Source organism: Salvelinus alpinus, chromosome 1, assembly GCF_045679555.1.
Source record: "Salvelinus alpinus chromosome 1, SLU_Salpinus.1, whole genome shotgun sequence".
Classification (NCBI taxonomy): Eukaryota; Metazoa; Chordata; class Actinopteri; order Salmoniformes; family Salmonidae; genus Salvelinus; species Salvelinus alpinus.
In genome coordinates, this window is record NC_092086.1 from 38,493,242 (window position 1) to 38,515,615 (window position 22,374).

At 40.9% G+C, this 22,374-nt stretch overlaps 1 protein-coding gene across 4 annotated transcripts; it reads left to right on the forward strand.

The window, feature by feature from the left end:
- Positions 1 to 69: 69 nt before the first annotated feature.
- Positions 70 to 21,038, forward strand: LOC139575395 (dual specificity mitogen-activated protein kinase kinase 4-like). 4 transcript variants are annotated; one of them, XM_071400318.1, is made up of 13 exons: positions 70 to 471; positions 1,401 to 1,436; positions 2,940 to 2,972; positions 6,526 to 6,628; positions 7,862 to 8,033; positions 8,432 to 8,551; positions 8,708 to 8,827; positions 8,934 to 8,985; positions 9,157 to 9,284; positions 19,372 to 19,449; positions 19,615 to 19,763; positions 20,080 to 20,125; positions 20,351 to 21,038. In XM_071400318.1, the coding sequence occupies exons 1-13, from the start codon at positions 327 to 329 to the stop codon at positions 20,462 to 20,464; spliced, it is 1,296 nt and encodes a 431-aa protein (XP_071256419.1). In that variant the 5' UTR covers positions 70 to 326; the 3' UTR covers positions 20,465 to 21,038. The 4 variants fall into 4 exon arrangements, with proteins under 4 accessions (XP_071256419.1, XP_071256435.1, XP_071256427.1 ...); XM_071400334.1 differs by lacking the exon at positions 2,940 to 2,972 and having other exon boundaries at positions 75 to 471; positions 6,538 to 6,628; XM_071400326.1 differs by lacking the exon at positions 2,940 to 2,972 and having other exon boundaries at positions 76 to 471.
- Positions 21,039 to 22,374: the final 1,336 nt, after the last annotated feature.

Here is a 22,374-nt window from a genome sequence, read left to right on the forward strand (position 1 = left end):
CAAGCTGCTATTGCATTGGTGTCTATGGGAGACACACCCAGTTAAGTAAGCCGGAACTGACAAATTTTCAATGGTAAAAAGGCCTGACTAAATAGTCTTTATTTATCGACCATCTTTGGTCTCGACTCTATGTGGAAAGGTGGTTACTGGACTGTCAAACACTGTCCCGATTTCTTACTGTTTGTTGGTAGTTACAGTCTTGTTCGGTAGCGCTCTCTACATCCACCAAGCACATTTGAGTCGAAGAAGTCTAGCCAGTTAGATTATTCTCCAGTCTTGTTTTGTAAGGGCGAAGTTGCTCTCTGCATTGCAGCCTAGTGCTGCTGATGGAATTCAAACACACAATGGCGACTCCCAGCCCCAACAACTCAACAACATCTACCAGCCACAACAGCAATAACGCAGGATCTACAGGCTCACATCACCACCAATCCCAGTCGCAACACATAACAACAATGAGCAGTATGCAAGGTAAGGATTGTACAATACCAGCTTGTTAACTAGATATTTTTTTGTGAGTGGTGTTAACGGGAGTAACCGAATGACTATGCTAACGAACTAGCTACCTATATTGGCAAGCTACCTATCTACTTACTAACATATAACTTTCCTCAGTTGTATTCACACACTATTACTAGTTTGTTAGTTAGCTAGCTTGGTGTCTACAGTTGACGTTAGCTGTCAAAATCAGTTGCCCTCACACCCAAAACATTGTCTTCTAATCAAATAATGGGTTCTGAAAATGTGTTTTGTTAGAAATAAGTAACAACAAAAACAACGTTAGCTAACCACATAGCGTACGTTAACTAGTGAGTAGTTGGTAAGTAAGTTAACTCGCTTGCTAGGTAACGTTAGCTAAGGTGGCTAACAAGCGGCATTACTAGCTAGCCTAAATAACGTTAGCTAGCTAGAATATAAGAAGGCCTGTCATGATTGATCTGGATGTGGTCATGTGTTGCTTACTGTCTTTCAATGTCAGGTTACCTCTAACTAGCTAACTACAATATGTTGCAGTTCTAAAAATAACAAGATTATGTTGGGATGTTTTTTTGGGGAAATTCATTGTATCTACTAACATGCTACTGTAGCAGTTACCATATTATTCCAGTCATTGCACTAACGCTAGTTAGCATTAGCTCGCGAATCTACCTCAACTACTGGATGCAGAGACAAAAATGTTTGATCTGACTCTTGTGAAGTAGATAAAGGGCTTTATTAGTAAAATCCCGAAGTATCCTAGGCCAGGCAGTTATTGTTAGCTCGGTGAAACTTGTGCATGAGAATCTCTTATATTTCAAATAACGTTAACTTACATCCACCAGAAGAAATCTGTTCCATTTCCACCCAATGCATAATTAGCTAGCTATGTTTTTACGAACTATACATTTTTTAACTTACAGAATCCAACACGTGCTGGAGATGTCAGAGTGAAACAGGTAGCTAACGTTACTGTCAATATTACACATGTTATAAAGATAATATATATATATACATTTTTTGTTGATGCTTTAACAATAACTGTCGTAGCTCGTTAGTTCCTTTTGGATCTGGTTCTATACTTTTGCATGCCGTTCTGAATCTGATATTTAACAGGTAGTAAATGAAAGAAACATATGTTATGGTCCACTTCTGTCAGTGTCAAAGTATTGAAACTACATTTCTGTGATATTTTTCTTCCCTTTCCTTAATGCTACTAACTTCCCATAACCCTCCTGACTTGATGCTGATCAATGGTGAGCTGCCCCAAGAATAGTTTCTTCAATTGTTATTGTCTCTCCCTGCCAGGATCATTTTGTGGATGCATTTCATTTTCTATCTCACACCCCTCCATTTTGTAAAATCATTTGTAGGTTGTTATTTTTATAGGTCTACCCCAATTAGCTCCACTGAATCTGCCTGAGCTAATCCTCAATCATACCAAAGTTATCTTGGTTGTTTCTGGCTATATGTGTGTGCATGTAGATTAATTCCCCCCCCCCCACCCCCCCCAGCAATACATTTTTCTGTGTGGTGGAATGCTCAGCATAAACGTTTACCAGTTCACTGATGTGAGGCCAAGTTATAAAAGTTCGGTAGTTCACTCAGCAGAAAATAATTTGAGTATGTCACGAGTCCATAGCCACACTTGTTTACAGGGACATTTCAAAGTGCAGTGTTTGTTACATTTTACAGTAAAAAAAAAACAACAGAACACGGTCTTCCAGATTTTGAATAATAAATATGTTTTTAACTCTTCAGTTATTGGTTGGTTTCTTTTGGAAACGTGCATACAACATGAATACAATAGGGTCTTGGAAATGTACCATCCATAGCATAGAGAAGACAAGTGCAAGAGAGGTAAGCCTACGTTTTTAGTAGGCCTTCCTTAGCAACAGTACCTATTCAGCCAGTTGTCTCTGTGTTGAAATTGTATAATTTGGGCGGATTATGCAAAGGAGCTTTTACTGCTTCAAACTAAGTACATTTATGATTATTAACTCTAACATGCAACATTGATAACAAGGCTGCTGCAATTTCAGATGGTAACATCTGATAAGTACCCTAATTATTTAGTTAAGTATTGCATGTAGGTTAGGCCCAGATAAAATATTTCCAGTCAGGATTTCTTCAATGGGGGTAGTTGGTCATGTTTTAGTGTGTGTAGTAGTTGTTGTCCACACTTGGTATCAAACTGTGATTCATAGACCTTTCCAGTAATGAAGCCTCATTTAGCAAAATCAAGTTGGTTTGAGATACTTCAAATAGTTGTCAGTCAAGGTGGTGCCGGGTGTTGGGAAACAGTGCTGCATCGTTCCCTGGTCTAAACTGAAGCTGAGAAGAACAGTGTTTGTTTTCACCACGTTTCCTAATAGAAGTTGATTGTTTTTTGTTTATCGGTCAAACAGTAACCTAAATACAGGTGAAATATGAAAAAGAAATGTTCTCTTCTCACCTCCTAGGGTTTCAGATAAACCTGTCTGGAGCTCCCCCAAGTAAGCCAAACCTCTTTTGCTACAGTACCAACAGTTCTCAACCCTTTGCTTCCGCCTGATGGTCTGGTATGGGGGAGTCTGTCCTCTTTTCTCAACTAATCCAAGTGAAGAGTTGTTGGGGTCTAGTAGGCTTGTGCCGGTTTTGATAGTTAAGGCTAATAGTTGAGGCTAAACATTGATTATCCTAGAGTTAGAGTGCAGCTTATGTTGGTCTGTGATTTAAGACATTAGGTCATAATATTTTACTGATGCAAATGAATGAAAGACTTGTCCAACTGAGTCTTATTGATTTAACTTTTCTGTAGTTTAAAAAAAAACAACAACAGTTGGTGTTAACCATCCTGTATGTTTTTACCTTACTATTAGTTATCACCAAACAATTTAGTTTCATAATGTTCATTTACCAAGACGTTCCAATCCATATTCTGATCATCCATCATCGGCACAAGCCTAGGGCTAAGAGCTTCCATTAGCATTGGTGTATATAGATTCACACTTTGGCTTTCAACTGGTCTTTACCACTGTTTGGTTCGGCCTGAACTGATAACCTACACAAAATAGCACTGTGTTGGAAATGTATTTTATCTTGACAGAAGTGTAGTCCTTTTGCTTGTATTTATTAATTAGGTGTGTTTTTAATAAACATTTGTAATGGAAGCTCTACCTTTTTAGTTTTAGCACTTTTAGTCAGCTTGCTACTAACAAGCAAAACTAGCTAGTAATGCTTGGGGTTTTGTCACATTGTTTTTCAAACCAGTTTGCAGCTGTTTTGTTTTTGAACACGTAAGTGATTTTTGGCATGAGCTGTACTTAAACACTTGCCTGTTGAGACATGGAGACACTAGTGTAATTTCCAATGGCGTGTGCCATTTTATTGGAATTTGAGTACATACATTCTTGTGGTGTTTTGGGTGGAGAGAACAGAATGCTTCCTTCATTTCAAGGTGAACTCAAAACAGTTTTACTTGGGAAGCTCCTTCTCCTCTGGCAAGATTTTCTAGTCTGCAGTGTAGGCTATTTTACTCGTATGTGTGGTTATGAGCCAAAAGTCACATTTTGTATTTTCAAAGATGCAGTTCTGTCAGATCAATGCTTTTGTTGAGTTAGAATCTCATTACACAATGTCATGTTTCACAGTCTCTGGGTAGTAGCCTAAATTATTTATTATTTTAAATGTAAAAATCAAGAAAGAAATGGTCTGTTTTTAATTTAAATTCTCACCTATTCCCTCATTATTGTTTAAATTACCAGGCAAAACCTACTAAAACATGGTAGGTGAGTGTTGGATTGTAGCTAAGCCTCCATCCTGAATAGCCATGGTATGGGATGTGATCTAGTACTAGGCTATGGTTTAGAGCAGGTGTCTACTGAGAAGTGTATGCCTCTGCATCAACTTCAGTGAACTGGTCAAAGTATATACCTACCATCTGCAATGAGTCACTGGTACAACCAGGACATGTCTTGTAAAAATTCCTCCAGGGGGTTTCTGTTTCTGGCCACTGAGGCTATAGCATACACATACAGTGGGGAGAACAAGTATTTGATACACTGCCGATTTTGCAGGTTTTACTACTTACAAAGCATGTAGAGGTCTGTAATTTTTATCATAGGTACACTTCAACTGTGAGAGACGGAATCTAAAACAAAAATCCAGAAAATCACATTGTATGATTTTTAAGTAATTAATTTGCATTTTATTGCATGACATAAGTATTTGATACATCAGAAAAGCAGAACTTCATATTTGGTACAGAAACCTTGGTTTGCAATTACAGAGATCATACGTTTCCTGTAGTTCTTGACTAGGTTTGCACACACTGCAGCAGGGATTTTGGCCCACTCCTCCCTACAGATCTTCTCCAGATCCTTCAGGTTTCGGGACTGTCTCTGGGCAATACGGACGTTCAGCTCCCTCCAAAGATTTTCTATTGGGTTCAGGTCTGGAGACTGGCTAGGCCACTCCAGGACCTTGAGATGCTTCTTACGGAGCCACTCCTTAGTTGCCATGGCTGTGTGCTTCGTGTCGTTGTCATGCTGGAAGACCCAGCCACGACCCATCTTCAATGCTCTTACTGAGGGAAGGAGGTTGTTGGCCAAGATCTCGCGATACATGGCCCCATCCATCCTCCCCTCAATACGGTGCAGTCGTCCTGTCCCCTTTGCAGAAAAGCATCCCCAGAGAATGATGTTTCTACCTCCATGCTTCACGGTTGGGATGGTGTTCTTGGGGTTGTACTCATCCTTCTTCTTCCTCCAAACAGGGCGAGTGGAGTTTAGACCAAAAAGCTCTATTTTTGTCTCATCAGACCACATGATCTTCTCCCATTCCTCCTCTGGATCATCCAGATGGTCATTGGCAAACTTCAGACGGGCCTGGACATGCGCTGGCTTGAGCAGGGGGACCTTGCATGCGCTGCAGGATTTTAATCCATGACGGCGTAGTGTGTTACTAATGGTTTTCTTTGAGACTGTGGTCCCAGCTCTCTTCAGGTCATTGACCAGGTCCTGCCGTGTAGTTCTGGGCTGATCCCTCACCTTCCTCATGATCATTGATGCCCCACGAGGTGAGATCTTGCATGGAGCCCCAGACCGAGGGTGATTGACTGTCATCTTCAACTTCTTCCATTTTCTAATAATTGCGCCAACAGTTGTTGCCTTCTCACCAAACTGCTTGCCTATTGTCCTGTAGCCCATCCCAGCCTTGTGCAGGTCTACAATTTTATCCCTGATGTCCTTACACAGCTCTCTGGTCTTGGCCATTGTGGAGAGGTTGGAGTCTGTTTGATTGAGTGTGTGGACAGGTGTCTTTTATACAGGTAACGAGTTCAAACAGGTGCAGTTAATACAGGTAATGAGTGGAGAACAGGAGGGCTTCTTAAAGAAAAACTAACAGGTCTGTGAGAGCCGGAATTCTTACTGGTTGGTAGGTGATCAAATACTTATGTCATGCAATAAAATGCAAATTAATTACTTAAAAATCATACAATGTGATTTTCTGGATTTTTGTTTTAGATTCCGTCTCTCACAGTTGAAGTGTACCTATGATAAAAATTACAGACCTCTACATGCTTTGTAAGTAGGAAAACCTGCAAAATCAGCAGTGTATCAAATACTTGTTCTCCCCACTGTATATAGCATACACATATTTGATTGAGAACCTGTTATTAGACCTACTCGTGATTCATTTTAATTTGGTTAAGACCTGTTTTGTTGACTATCCCATATAGTTCAGTATCAGCCAAAATCACCATCTATAGAAGAAATCTATGTTCTCACAGAGAAATATAGAGGGAGGCCTTTGGTAAGAAGCTGGTCATTACTCTTACATCCATCGTCCCTAGATGTGGATTGCATGACTTCAGTAAATTTACTTGAATACTCTAGTTAAATTTACCTCTCCATTGCTTTACTGGTCTCTCATTCTGTGGTATGGTAACTGTTTGTTTTCATGTTGTTTTTGAGTGTGTAAGTGTTGTTTTCTGGTCCTTGGCTCTACCCCTGCCATAGATGTCTTGTGTGCAATCTGACATAAACTCTGCCTCTTCCCCATCAGGTAAACGCAAAGCACTGAAGTTAAATTTTGCCAATCCCCCAATTAAACCAACGACCAGATTCACTCTGAATACAGCAGGACCCCCATTCCAGAACCCCCACATGTAAGTTGACCTCAACTTTGCAATGAATGTGGTTTTCTGAAGATGTACATGGAGTGGAATTTGCATTAGCCACAATGCAAACTCCTGCATAATGAATTGTTATATGACTCTGCACTCTAGTCTACAGTCTGCTGAGACTCTTCATCTCCAAAGCCACACATTGTCAATGTAACATTCAGTACTGTATAGGTACCCAGGCAATCTGTCACAATAAAGACAGGCTAAGTGAGGCTGGAATGATTAGCAGTTGTTGTATTTCTATCTCCACCTGCTCATGGAAAACAGACAGTAACTGAATGTAGCCTCAAGTACCTGTTTGGGCAACACCATTGTAGTGAATGTGAATAAGCCCTGTGTCTTTGCTGTGTAATTAGATGATAACATGAGGCTGCTAAGTTACCCTGGACAAGCAAATTACTGATGCTGGATAATGCAAACTGAACAAACAGATGCCAACTAACTATCCTTTTTCAGGTGCAGTATCATATATATATATATATACGCAACATGTAAAGTGTTGGTTTCATGAGCTGAAATAAAAGATTCCATAAATGTTCCACACGCACAAAAAGCTTATTTCTCTCAGATTCTGTGCACAAATTTGTTTACATCGCTGTTAATGAGCACTTTATCCTTTGTCGAGATAATCCATCCACCTGACAGGTGTGGCAAATCAAAAAGCTGATTAAACGTTATGATCATTACACAGGTGAACCTTGTGCTGTGGACAATAAAAGCTCTAAAATGTGCAGTTTTGTCACACAACACAATGTCACAGATGTCTCAAGTTGAGGCAGCATGCAATTGGCATGCTGACTGCAGGAATGTCCACCAGCGCTGTTGCCAGATAATTTAATGTTATTTCTCTACCATAAGATGCCTCCAACGGCATTTAAAAAAACATTGGCAGTACATCCAAACGGTCTCACAACCGCAGACCACGTGTAACCACGCAAGCCCAGGACATCCACATTCGGCTTCTTCGCCTGCGGGATCGGCTGGGGGCCTATGCCCACCCATAGCTGCACCCCTGCCCAGTTATAGGAAATCCGTAGATTAGGGCCTAATTTATATAAACTGACTGATTTCCTTAAATGAACTATAACACAGCAACATCTTTGAAATTGTTTCATGTTGCATTAACATTTCTGTTCAGTATATGATTGAGGTGAAATTAACTCCACTAACAAAGATTGTGTTTCTTATCGGTCTCCCACCTATTTCTGTGGCCAGAGAGAGGCTGCGTACGCATAGTATCGAGTCGTCAGGGAGGTTGAAGACCGCTGGTGGCGATTGTGACTTCACGGCTGAGGACCTCAAGGACCTGGGGGAGATTGGGCGGGGAGCTTACGGCTCTGTCAACAAGATGGTGCACAAGCCCAGCAACCAGATAATGGCTGTCAAGGTGACTGCCCCTTACTGACCTCTTATTGACTAAACTACAGGAAGTGTTCAGGGCAAGATTTATGCCTGCTCATCAGTCTTAGCCTATATTGTGAAATGAACACTCAGTAATCATCATAATCACCAAAGTGTAACTGACTCCCATTGCAGGATATGGTAACATGTTGCTCATGGTAAGGGGAGGAAGGCTTGTAATAGTGGCTGGAACAGAGTGAATGGAATGGCCTCAAACATATGGAAACCATGTGTTTGATGTTGATACCTTTCCACTAATTCCACTCCAGCCATTTACCACGTGCCCGTCCTCACCAATTACGGTGCCACCAACATCCTGTGACTTCCAACCATGGTCACAATTGAAAGCAACATGCATCTGATTACAATGTTTGTCTCCCACAGAGGATTAGGTCAACGGTTGATGAGAAGGAACAGAAGCAGCTGCTAATGGACCTGGATGTGGTCATGAGGAGTAGTGACTGTCTCTACATAGTTCAGTTTTACGGGGCTCTTTTCAGAGAGGTGACCACGCAAGATTTTCACTTCTTTGTTTTGTTGATTGACATACAATGCATTTCCTATATAGAGAAATCAATCAATCGTTCTGTGTAGTTAGCAATAAGCAGTGTATTGTCTTCACGCGGTAATGTTATGTCTTATGATTTTTTTCTTTGTCAGGGGGACTGTTGGATATGTATGGAACTTATGTCTACCTCCTTCGACAAATTCTACAAATATGTATATTGTGCTTTAGATGATGTGATTCCAGAGGAAATATTAGGCAAAATAACATTAGCTGTAAGTTTTCATGCATTTTCTCCTGACATAATTTACACTGATTCATTTGACAGAAAGGGTACATATTTCTCTATGTTAATTTAGTTGCTATGTGTTTTCATTACAGACTGTGAAAGCACTTAACCACTTAAAAGAATACTTGAAAATAATTCACAGAGGTAAGACGACTCCAAAATGGAGACCTTGTTCTTTATTTCCTCATTTGAGATGTTTATTGCCGTTATTACCTCACAATGCTCTATTTACTGTACCACAACAGAAGTGGCACTTCCTTTACCCAGAACTCTTAGCCTAGCTTTGTCATCTCTTTTATATGTTTCTCCTCTCAGACATCAAGCCATCCAACATCCTCCTGGACAGGAATGGCAACATTAAGCTTTGTGATTTTGGCATCAGTGGGCAGCTGGTGGACTCCATTGCCAAAACCAGAGATGCAGGGTGCAGACCGTACATGGCAGTAAGTGATATATGGGGATTTCGGTGCAATATTTCATTAATGGCTGAAAGGCAAGATGTACAACTAAGGCTATATCTAAGAATACATTTCACTTTCACACGATACAGTACATAATAAGAATTCAACTGTTTTGGTACTTAGTGACTTGGTAGTGATCGTCAGTTGTAAGGAGACTGTAGTGTTGTTGTTTTTGAGGGGAGGCATTTAGTTAAGATTGTTGGGCCAGTAATCGAAAGGTCGCTGGTTCGAATCTCTGAGCCGGCAAGGTGGAAAAAGCTGCCGTTCTGCCCTTGAGCAAGGCAGTTAACCCCTAACAACAACTGCTCCCCGGGCGCTGATGAAGTGGATGCCAATTTAAGGCAGCCCCCTACACCTCTCTGATTCCCCTTTCCTTATTGTTGATGGCAGCGTTGGTAATTATATTATGGTCGCTACTGATATCTGTTCTTGCTGATGCTTGTTGTCTTGTTCCTATTTTGGACGAGCTGCAGAGTAATCTCATGCCGTCTGTGTGTATGTGACATGGTTGAAGTCGTCCAAACTGCTGGCAGTGCAGTTGAATGAGCTCATCGTGTCGTCATCACAGGGTTTATTTTCTGCCGGTGGTATTGCTGATGGGAGAAGGAAGCCCCGGCCCCTCCAGTTTCCATTCTAAATTTGGCATCTCCCTATCAGGACGTAGGGCACACCTCTGCCACGCGTCTACCAGAAGGCCAAGGAAGGGCTGGGTTACTTCATTCATGTATGTCAGAATAAAGCTGTTTGGGTTGGTGCTCCCACAGCTGTGAGCTCACAGTGCAGGAATCCAACCCACATGACTCCAGTTTCCTTTTTCAAATATAAAAATTGCAGACCTGCCAGGTGCTTCTTGGCCACCCCATTTCTAATTGCTTTAGCACCATTTGTCTCTGTTTGGTCTAGATATTAGAGAGGGATTGATTTCACTTCAATGGAATATTCTGTACTACATTACAATTAAGTAGGTTAGATTTGGTTCATGGTATTTGGTTCAGGTGACAGTCTAGCTCTGTTCCTCTCTGGTTGTTATGATTTAGTTCATTTAGCTGGCAAGTGGCCACATGTCTGAAATGTTTATGTTGGAATATGCTCACTAAAACTTTTGCACACTGTAGTGTCAGGTTAATGTTGCTACTACCATTATGTACCAAAGCATTCTTAAATCAAGAGTTCAGTCATTTTAATTAGGAAATACTTTTTGTATTTGAAAGCAATTACACATCTACATTAAATGTGCACCGATGTTGTTTTGAGTTGATAATATACAGTGTACAAAACATTAGGAACACCTTCCTAATATTGAGTTGCATCCCCTTTTGCCCTCAGAACAGCCTCAATTCGTCAGGGCATGGACTCTACAAGGTGCCGAAAGTGTTCCACATGTATGGTGGGCTGGCCCATGTTGACTCCAATGCTTCTGCTTCCTACAGTTGTCAAGCTGGATGACCTTTGGGTGGTGGACCATTCTTGATACACACAGGAAACTGTTGCGCGTGGAAAAACCCAGCAGCGTTGCAATTCTTGACAAACCGGTGCGCCTGCCAACTACTACCATACTCTGTTCAAAGGCACTTACATATTTTGCCTTGCCCATTCACCCTCTGAATGGCACACATACACCAACCATGTCTCGCTTGTCTCAAGGCTAAAACATCCTTTAACCTGTCTCCTCCCCTTCATATATACTGATTGAAGTGGATTTAACAAGTGACATCAATAAGGGATCATAGCTTTCACCTGTTCAGTCTGTCATGGAAAGAGCAGGTGTTCTTAATGTTTTATACACAGTGTAGTAGGTCTGAGTAGTTGTGTTTTGAGTTCATAACAAGTCTGAGTAGCTGTGTCCTAGGTGAGAGCTGGGCAGCCAGATCTTTTTCAGTCTTGGCAGAGTTGAGCTCGTGCTGTAGCCACTATGCCATAAAACACATCAGTGCTGCGGTCAGAGAATTCTGTCCCACTGCTGTGAATGGGTGACGTCTTCTATTTCTAATGAATGAATGAGCCAGAGGAGAGGAGGTGCTCCCTCCACTCAGCAGCACGGCTGGTAGAAGTCTGCTTCTGATGACCTTGGCACTGTTTGGAACCACTGCATTTTTTTTATATGTGTGAAGGTGAGGTCATACGTGAAGTAGCTGGCTGAGGTGGTTATTATGAAAGGCATGTAGAACCAGGCAATGAGGACATGGACAGGGTTTTCCGTAGGGCTGTCCCAGACTAAAAATTCATCTTGGTCGACCAAGAGTAGTCTTTCGATCATTCTATTGGTCTAAAATTTTTACATTTTATATTTTTTTATATACACACCCTATGTGTTTTAAAATGAACTATGTGTATTGAGCTTGTCTGGTACTTTAAGCACAGTTTGATTTTAAATAATTAACACACACACACACGACTCGAGGGAGCCAGTGATCAAGATCGTCTACCCCCCGCTGGCTTTCCTGGATTCTGCGTTATGCTCCTGAAGTATCTGGTAATAGGCTACACCAGGGGTCGACATACTTTTCCATTTGGAGTGCCATTTTATTTTACAATTTCTACCGATCTGCATGCCAGTTATGATTTTCATATGCTAATTTTTGTGGAACAGTTTGATTTAATTTATAATGTTTTTGTATCTCTATCTCTTTGTCATGTGGTGAATCTAAATTCTATCTAAATGAAAACAATACTACAAATATAAAATAACTTCTATTGCCAACGATGTAAGAATAGTCTACATAAAGCCAACAAATAAAAACATTGCAGCCTTCAGGTAAACAATATCCTGATTTAAAAATAAATATCCTTTAAATCACATTGGTTACGCGTGGCCTGTGCAACAAACTTGAAACGTTTCAACAGTCCTACCTGAAGCGCTAGCCAACTTGCAACATTGTATCAAATATTCTGGGCCCTCAGAGTTTCCCACGACAGGGACATACACAGCTGTAGGCTACTAGTGCAAGGGAAAATAAGTAATCCGGTATTTTATGATGTTTCCACTGGATCCGAGCATTACATTGTTTCCTTTCATGCCAAGTGGTTATCGGAAGGGAGAGCGCTGGATTTATGTTCTAATACGTTGAGTAATCCATTTTCAATGGATTCTAAAAACAGACTTTGTTTACTTGCAGTTTGAGGTCAAGAAAAAATTCATTTGAGAAGCTCTACAGCTCATTAGTGATGGTGGGTTAAGAGAATCAGAAATATTATCAGACATCTCAAATGGGCACATTTTATAGGCCTACATTTGCCCGCAGTCCAAGTAACCTAGGCCTACTTCTATATGCGTAATCGGGTGTGCTCCAAACAAAAAAAACTGAATAAATTGACAACTCTTAAATGACAGGAAATAAACCAACTCGTTTCTCACACGTGTAGCATAGGTGGTGAGCTCTGCAAATGTGTCCACTCTGACAATGGGAATGGTAAACGACTAATAATATATTGAATGCATTAACAGAAATTACCGTAACCAAACAAACATTGTAGATTAGACATTATGCGAATTAATGGTAAATGTTGGCTACTACTGGTGATTATATGTAATGAGGAATTGATATACACTAATAATTAGGGCAAACAGTAAACACAATGAAGTTATGAAACAATGAACGCGCAAGAGCGCATTCTCGAGAGACGTGCCTTGTGCATTTATGATTATGAATATACTGATAAGGTTAAAAAAAGATTTTCCGCCGAGTTGGACCTTTCTTCCTCTGTGATCTTAGCGACACTCCCCTTTTTTTAGGAACGTGGCATCCCAGAGTCCTCCTCAATGGATTCGTCTACTCAGAGTAGCGCAAATCAGACAGGTGTGCCATAAAATAAATATTTACGACTGCTCGACTAAAAACATCTCAGTTGACCAACAGCCTATCGACTAAACAATCGACCAGTTGACTAAATGTGGTCAGCCCTTGGGTGTATGTTGTATTCTGTTGAATAGACAGAATTGAGTGCCTATGATAATTAATGCACTCAATAATACAGTCCTCACCATATGTATTTGGACAGTGAATCTATTCAAGACAAAGGAGATGATTGTGGACTACAGGGAAAAAGAGGACTGCGCACACCCCCATTCTCATTGCCGGGGCTGCAGTGGAGCAGGTTGAGAGCTTCAAGTTCCTTGTTGTCTACATCACCAACAAACTAACATGGTCCAAGCACACCAAGACAGTCGTGAAGAGGGTACGACCAAACCTATTCCCCCGCAGGAGACTGAAAAGTTTTGGCATGGGTCCTCAGATCCTCAAAAAGTTCTACAGCTGCACCATTGAGAGCATCCTGACTGATTGCATCACTGCCTGGTTTGGCAACTGCCCGGCCTCCGACCGCAAGGCACTACAGAGGGTAGTGTGAACGGCCCAGTACATCACTGGGGCCAAGCTCCCTGTCATCCAGGACCTCTATACCAGGCAGTGTCAGAGGAAGGCCCTAAAAATTGTCAAAGACTCCAGCCACTCTAGTCATAGACTGTTCTCTATGCTACCGCACGGCAAGCGGTACCAGAGCGCCAAGTCTAGGTCCAAGAGGCTTCTAAACAGCTTCTACCCCCAAGCCATAAGACTAAGAACACCTAATCAAATGGCTACCCAGACTATTTGCATTGCCCCTCTCCCCATCTTTTACACTGCTGCTACTCTCTGTTGTTATCATCTATGCATAGTCACTTTAATAACTTTACCCACATGTACATATTACCTCAACTAACTGGTACCCCCTTGTACAGTGGGGCAAAAAAGTATTTAGTCAGCCACCAATTGTGCAAGTTCTCCCACTTAAAAAGATGAGAGGCCTGTAATTTTCATCATAGGTACACTTCAACTATGACAGACAAAATGAGAAAAGAAAATCCAGAAAATCACATTGTAGGATTTTTAATGAATTTATTTGCAAATTATGGTGGAAAATAAGTATTTGGTCAATAACAAAAGTTTATCTCAATACTTTGTTATATACCCTTTGTTGGCAATGACAGAGGTCAAACGTTTTCTGTAAGTCTTCACAAGGTTTTCACACACTGTTGCTGGTATTTTGGCCCATTCCTCCATGCAGATCTCCTCTAGAGCAGTGATGTTTTGGGGCTGTTGCTGGGCAACACGGACTTTCTACTCCCTCCAAAGATGTTCTATGGGGTTGAGATCTGGAGACTGGCTAGGCCACTCCAGGACCTTGAAATGCTTCTTACGAAGCCACTCCTTCGTTGCCCGGGCGGTGTGTTAGGGATCATTGTCATGCTGAAAGACCCAGCCACGTTTCATCTTCAATGCCCTTGCTGATGGAAGGTTTTCACTCAATCTCACGATACATGGCCCCATTCATTCTTTGCTTTACACGGATCAGTCGTCCTGGTCCCTTTGCAGAAAAACAGCCCCAAAGCATGATGTTTCCACCCCCATGCTTCACAGTAGGTATGGTGTTCTTTGGATGCAACTCAGCATTCTTTGTCCTCCAAACACGACGAGTTGAGTTTTTAACAAAAAGTTATATTTTGGTTTCATCTGACCATATGACATTCTCCCAATCTTCTTCTGGATCATCCAAATGCTCTCTAGCAAACTTCAGACGGGCCTGGACATGTACTGGCTTAAGCAGGGGGACACATCTGGCACTGCAGGTTTTGAGTCCCTGGCGGCGTAGTGTGTTACTGATGGTAGGCTTTGTTACTTTGGTCCCAGCTCTCTGCAGGTCATTCACTAGGTCCCCCCGTGTGGTTCTGGGATTTTTGCTCACCGTTCTTGTGATCATTTTGACCCCACGGGTGAGATCTTGCGTGGAGCCCCAGATCAAGGGAGATTATCAGTGGTCTTGTATGTCTTCCATTTCCTAATAATTGCTCCCACAGTTGATTTATTCAAACCAAGCTGCTTACCTATTGCAGATTCAGTCTTCCCAGCCTGGTGCAGGTCTACAATTTTGTTTCTGGTGTCCTTTGACAGCTCTTTGGTCTTGGCCATAGTGGAGTGTGACTGTTTGAGGTTGTGGAAAGGTGTCTTTTATACTGATAACAAGTTCAAACAGGTGCCATTAATACAGGTAACGAGTGGAGAACAGAGGAGCCGTTTAAAGAAGTTGTTACAGGTCTGTGAGAGCCAGAAATCTTGCTTGTTTGTAGGTGACCAAATACTTATTTTCCACCATAAATTCATTAAAAATCCTACAATGTGATTTTCTGGATTTTTGTTTCTCATTTTGTCTGTCATAGTTGAAGTGTACCAATGATGAAAATTACAGGCCTCTCTCATCTTTTTAAGTGGGAGAACTTGCACAATTGGTGGCTGACTAAATACTTTTTTGCCCCACTGTATATAGTCTCACTATTGTTATTTTACTGCTGCTCTTTAGTTACTTGCTACTTTTATTTCTTATTATCTGTATTATTATTTTTTCAGCTGCATTGTTGGTTAGGGGCTTGTAAGTAAGCATTTCACTGTAAGGTCTACACCTGTTGTATTCGGCTCATGTGACTAATAAAATATGATTTGATAGTGATATTTAGGTTTGATACCGGAGCTCCGAGGCATGCTTCGAAAGCTGCTTAGCGATAACTTTGAAGCAGTCTGCCGATGCATGTATCTTTTATCAGAAGTATGTCATCAAATCAAATGTATTTATATAGCCCTTCTTACATCAGCTGATATCTCAAAGTGCTGCACAGAAACCCAGCCTAAAACCACAAACGACAAGCAATGCAGGTGTAGAAGCAGGGTGGCTAGGAGTTTAGTAGTTTAGACATCAGTTACATCCGACTCTTTGTTTGATCATGTGCTTTTTCAAACCGTGTGCTGCAAAATGCAAGATCCCACTGATTTCGTGGTTCCGGTGCTTTCTTCAAATCTTCAAAATGTCTTCTACTGGACATTGTACTTACAAATGTAGTTAGGATTTTGCACATGTAGTTTCACCTGACAAGTAGTTTAGCAGATAGAGTAGGGAATTATGGAACATACAGTATTTGCATTTATTATGGATCCCCATTAGCTGCTGCCAAAGCAGCAGCAATTCTTCCTGGGTCCAGCAAAATTAAGGCAGTTTATACAATTTTTAAAAACATTACAATACATTCATAGATTTCACAACACACTGTGAGCCCTCAGGCCCCTACTCCACCACTACCACATCTACAGTACTAAATCCATGTGTATGTATAGTGCATATGTTATTGTGTGTGTGTGTGTGTGTGCATGTCTGTGCCAATGTTTGTGTTGCTTCACAGCTGTTCCATAAGGTGTTTTTTTCTTTTTTCTTTTTTTTCTTTTTCTAATTTTACTGCTTGCATCTGTTACTTTATGTGGAATAGAGTTCCATTTAGTCATGGCTCTATGTAGTACTGTGTGCCTCCCATAGTCTGTTCTGGACTTGGGGACTGTGAAGAGACCTCTTGTGGGGTATACATGGGTGTCCGAGCTGTGTGCCAGTAGTTTAGACAGACAGCTCGGTGCATTCAACATACCTCAATACCTCTCATAAATACAAGTAGTGATGAAGTCAATCTCTCCTCCACTTTCAGCCAGGAGAGATTGACATGGATATTATTAATATTAGCTCTCTGTGTACATCCAAGCGCCAGCCGTGCTGCCCTGTTCTGAGCCAATTGCAATTTTCCTAAGTCCTTTTTTGTGGCACCTGACCACACGACTGAACAGTAGTCAAGGTGCGACAAAACTAGGACCTGTAGGACCTGCCTTGTTGATAGTGTTGTTAAGAAGGCAGAGCATCGCTTTATTATAGACAGACTTCTCCCCATCTTAGCTACTACTGCATCAATATGTTTTGACCATGACAGTTTACAATCTAGGGTTACTCCAATCAGTTTAGTCATCTCAACTTGCTCAATTTCCACATTATTTATTACAAGATTTAGTTGAGGTTTAGTGAGTGTTTTGTTCCAAATACAATGCTTTTAGTTTTAGAAATATTTAGCTTATTTTATTATCTAACTTATTCCTTGCCACCCGCTCTGAAACTAACTGCAGCTCTTTGTTGAGTGTTGCAGTCATTTCAGTCGCTGTAGTAGCTGATGTGTATAGTGTTCAGTCATCTGCATACATAGACACTCTGGCCTTACTCAAAGTCTGTGGAATGACATTAGTAAAAAAAAAAAAAAAAAAAGCAAGGGGCCTAAACAGCTACCCGGGGGAATTCCTGATTCTAACTGGATTATATTGAGAGGCTTTCATTAAAGAACACCCTCTGTGTTCTGTTAGACAAGTAACTCTTTATCCACAGTATAGCAGTGGGTGTAAAGCCATAACACATGTTTTTCCAGCAGCAGACTATGATCGATAATGTCAAAAGCGCAACTGAAGTCTAACAAGACAGCCCCCACAATCCATTTTATCATCAATTTCTCTCATCCAATCATCAGTAATTTGTGTAAGTACTGTGCTTGTTGAGTGTCCTTCCCTATAAGCATGCAGAAATTCTGTTGTCAATTCTTGTCTTTCATAATTTGGTCCGATATACTTGGATGTGGAGTTTCAGCGTTTGTTGCTGGCGTGTCATCCCTAAGTTTGCTTATCTTGCCAATGGAAAAAGTAATTAAAGTAGTTTGCAATATCATTGGGCTTTGTGATGAATGAGCTCCATTCAATAAATGGAGCAGAGTTGGCTTTTTTCCCCAAAATGTCATTTAAGGTGCCCCAAAGCTTTTTAATATCATACTTTATATAATTTATTTATTTCATAGTGTAGTTTCTTTTTATCTAGTTTAGTCACATGATTTCTTAATTTGCAGTATGTTTGCCAGTCAGTTGTGCAGCCAGACTTAATTGCCATACCTTTTGCCTCATCCCTCTCAACCATACAATTTTTAAAATCCTCATCAATCCAAGGGGATTTAACGGTTTAGTAATTTTCTTAATGGGTGCGTGCTTATTAGTAACTGGAATAAGTAGTTTCATAAATGTGTCAAGTGCAGCGTCTGGTTGCTCCTCATTACACACTACAGACCAGCAAATATTCTTTACATCATCAACATATGAATCACTACAAAACTTCTTGTATGACCACTTATTTACTGTATTAGGCCCAGCCTTTGGAACTTTGGTTTTCCTAGATATGGCTATAATATTGTGATCACTACATCCTATGGATTTGGATACTGCTTTAAAGCAAATATCTGCAGCATTAGTGACGTGGGGGTATGAGGTCGAATACCATTGAAGAGACAGTATTTAGAAAATTATTTTGTGAAACCACACTTTCTGCACTGTTCAAATTTGTTTTATTTAGTATAGTAAACGTTTCTGTCTTAAGCATCCTAAATAATGCCATAGATTCAGTTTTTGAGAAATAGTTAACTTGAAGGGCAAAAAAAGGAAGCCTGACGTCAGATGTGAACCTGGTATTCCAACTGATCATAGGCTACTAAATCCAGCGATTTACCGTTGCACCACTGAATTTTTATGAAAACAATGGAGAGAAAAAATCTTCTCTGATAATCACACGCAGATGCCACTAATGTACGTTGTGAACAGATAATGACGCTCTGTTTAATGAGCCATTTTTCGGTGAAAGCACCGACGCCTTTCCCATCACTACTATTCACCATTCGCTTACAATTGAACAAGACCTGGCCTAAAAGTTCAAACGCACCCAAAACAAACTACAAATGCATCCAAAAAGCAAATGCGTTTATAGAGTTACAAGCTTGATACAGTTGTGTGAGAAATTATATGGAACCAAAAACGAACCTTCAGATTACTGTGAATTTGTCCAAATACTTGTGATTTCTTAAAATGGGGGAACTAGATACATAAAGTGCTTTAATTTGAAAAGGATAAAACAGACCCTCAAATATATGGTGTTATTTTATACCATTGCTTCAGTCATCACATGATTATCCAAAATACTGGAGTATAGATTCAAAATAAGATGAGCTTCACTGTCCAAATGCATATGGTGAGGACTGTATACACACTTGTCTCACAAGTCTCTGTTTAGATTTTTTTTGCCCCAAGTTGTCTAATTTTGACATTTTATTTTAATTTTTGTTCTTCATTTTAGTTTTTCTCTTTAAAGGCCCATCTATGATATCACTATGATGAATTGTAACATGTTTTCCATGTCTCTTCCACAGCCTGAGAGGATAGACCCAAGTGCCTCCAGACAAGGCTATGACGTCCGGTCAGACGTATGGAGTTTGGGGATAACACTGGTGGGTCATCAACCCTCTTGTCCACGTTGTCTTTAACATTCAAAGAGCTATTTGAAGATACACTGAATGTTAAATCCACAAAACAAAATTGTATATTATTCTTTGTGTTTTTGTAATATTGTATCTGTAGACTCGCCATGTTGTCTTTGTGTGGGTTTTTTACAGTACGAGCTGGCGACTGGGCGGTTTCCCTACCCAAAGTGGAACAGTGTGTTTGACCAGTTGACACAGGTGGTGAAGGGAGAACCTCCACAGCTTACCAACTCAGAAGACAGGCAGTTCTCCCCCAAATTCATCAACTTTGTCAATCTGTGGTAAAGGACAAAGATACAACTTCTGCTGGCACTGCTTCAATGTTATTTTCACGATGATATAGTATAAGTTGAAGTACATTGAATCACTGCAGAGCAATATTGTCAATGTAAACTACTGCATACTTTCGCAGTATTCACCCACATATAATAAAAGATGTGAAATTCATAAGGTAATCTTCTGCATGAGACATCCTCTGGATTTGATTTCCCCCTGTTGGCCAAAACATGTAATGTCTGTTTTAAGTCTTGAGGAGACCCATGATGTGGTTTATTGCAGAGCAGAATTTTTATTATTTATTCCCTTTTCCCACTTTAGCCTTACAAAGGATGAGTCAAAAAGGCCAAAGTACAAAGAGCTTCTGGTAAGTATGTACGTCTCGTGTGGCTCAGTTGGTAGAGCATGACACTTACAGTTCAAGGTTTGATTCCCACAGTACCGGAGGGGGTGGGTGTATGAAAATGTATGCATACGGGTGTCTGCTAAATTACTAAATATGAATTAATGTAATTGTATTACATGCAGAGATACTTATCGCCCGTACATATTATTACATGTTATAACATGTTTCTGTGTCCCTTCAATACAGAAACATGCTTTCATTCTGATGTATGAGGAGCGCTCGGTGGATGTTGCCAGTTACGTCTGCAGAATCCTGGATCAGATGCCTACTTCTCCCAGCTCCCCCATGTATGTTGACTGACTGTAGAACAAGTAATAACGGAAGCCTGGAACAACAACAACAAAACAATGACCTAAAGAGTTGCTTCATCCCATACTGCAGTGTTAAACTAAGACAGGAAATGTACAAACTAAAACACCACGTGTACTAAGACTGGTGATCAGTCACGTCTGTATGATATCAACATTCTCACACTTTTCTCTATCCTACACACACACTTACATGTAAGTACAACTAGTAACTGAATGAATATACCATGGTCTTGGTTCATCTCGATGTGAGACCATCTCTAATGTGGATACAGTACAGTGATTTAACATCTGGAAATGTATTTATAGTGTTTAATCACTTGTGGAATATATGATTTGGAGATACTGGAATCATGCTCTTTGAATCTTCCCACCTCTTCCATGTATGTGACTTTAAGAATTGTGGTTGGTATCTTAAATGAAACCTTGCTTCTTATGTGTAAAGCAATTTAAAACGTAACAGCATTGATGGACAGGATCATGTGGCCTCCATCCAATGTTGTGAGGGTGCTGCCGTCACTGTGCAATGGACTTTGTGCTGAAATATAAATAGAGAAATAATTGTGCTTTGCAGAGTAACTAAATGTCTCATCTATTTGAGCTCAGGTTAATCCATTGATGTAAGAAGGCAAGCAACCACACAAACAAACACACTCACTGGCTCTCTCAGCCATGGCATATGCAACACTCTCTCTTTAAAAGCTAAGCTGTATGTATGTACAGTGGGGAGAACAAGTATTTGATACACTGCCGATTTTGCAGGTTTTCCTACTTACAAAGCATGTAGAGGTCTGTAATTTTTATCATAGGTACACTTCAACTATGAGAGACGGAATCTAAAACAAAAATCCAGAAAATCACATTGTATGATTTTTAAGTAATTAATTTGCATTTTATTGCATGACATAAGTATTTGATACATCAGAAAAGCAGAACTTAATATTTGGTACAGAAACCTTTGTTTGCAATTACAGAGATCATACGTTTCCTGTAGTTCTTGACTAGGTTTGCACACACTGCAGCAGGGATTTTGGCCCACTCCTCCCTACAGATCTTCTCCAGATCCTTCAGGTTTCGGGGCTGTCGCTGGGCAATACGGACTTTCAGCTCCCTCCAAAGATTTTCTATTGGGTTCTGGTCTGGAGACTGGCTAGGCCACTCCAGGACCTTGAGATGCTTCTTACGGAGCCACTCCTTAGTTGCCATGGCTGTGTGTTTCGTGTCGTTGTCATGCTGGAAGACCCAGCCACGACCCATCTTCAATGCTCTTACTGAGGGAAGGAGGTTGTTGGCCAAGATCTCGCGATACATGGCCCCATCCATCCTCCCCTCAATACGGTGCAGTCGTCCTGTCCCCTTTGCAGAAAAGCATCCCCAAAGAATGATGTTTCCACCTCCATGCTTCACGGTTGGGATGGTGTTCTTGGGGTTGTACTCATCCTTCTTCTTCCTCCAAACACGGCGAGTGGAGTTAGACCAAAAAGCTCTATTTTTGTCTCATCAGACCACATGACCTTCTCCCATTCCTCCTCTGGATCATCCAGATGGTCATTGGCAAACTTCAGACAGGCCTGGACATGCACTGGCTTAAGCAGGGGGACCTTGCGTGCGCTGCAGGATTTTAATCCATGACGGCGTAGTGTGTTACTAATGGTTTTCTTTGAGACTGTGGTCCCAGCTCTCTTCAGGTCATTGACCAGGTCCTGCCGTGTAGTTCTGGGCTGATCCCTCACCTTCCTCATGATCATTGATGCCCCACGAGGTGAAATCTTGCATGGAGCCCCAGACCGAGGGTGATTGACCGTCATCTTGAACTTCTTCCATTTTCTAATAATTGCGCCAACAGTTGTTTCCTTCTCACCAAGCTGCTTGCCTATTGTCCTGTAGCCCATCCCAGCCTTG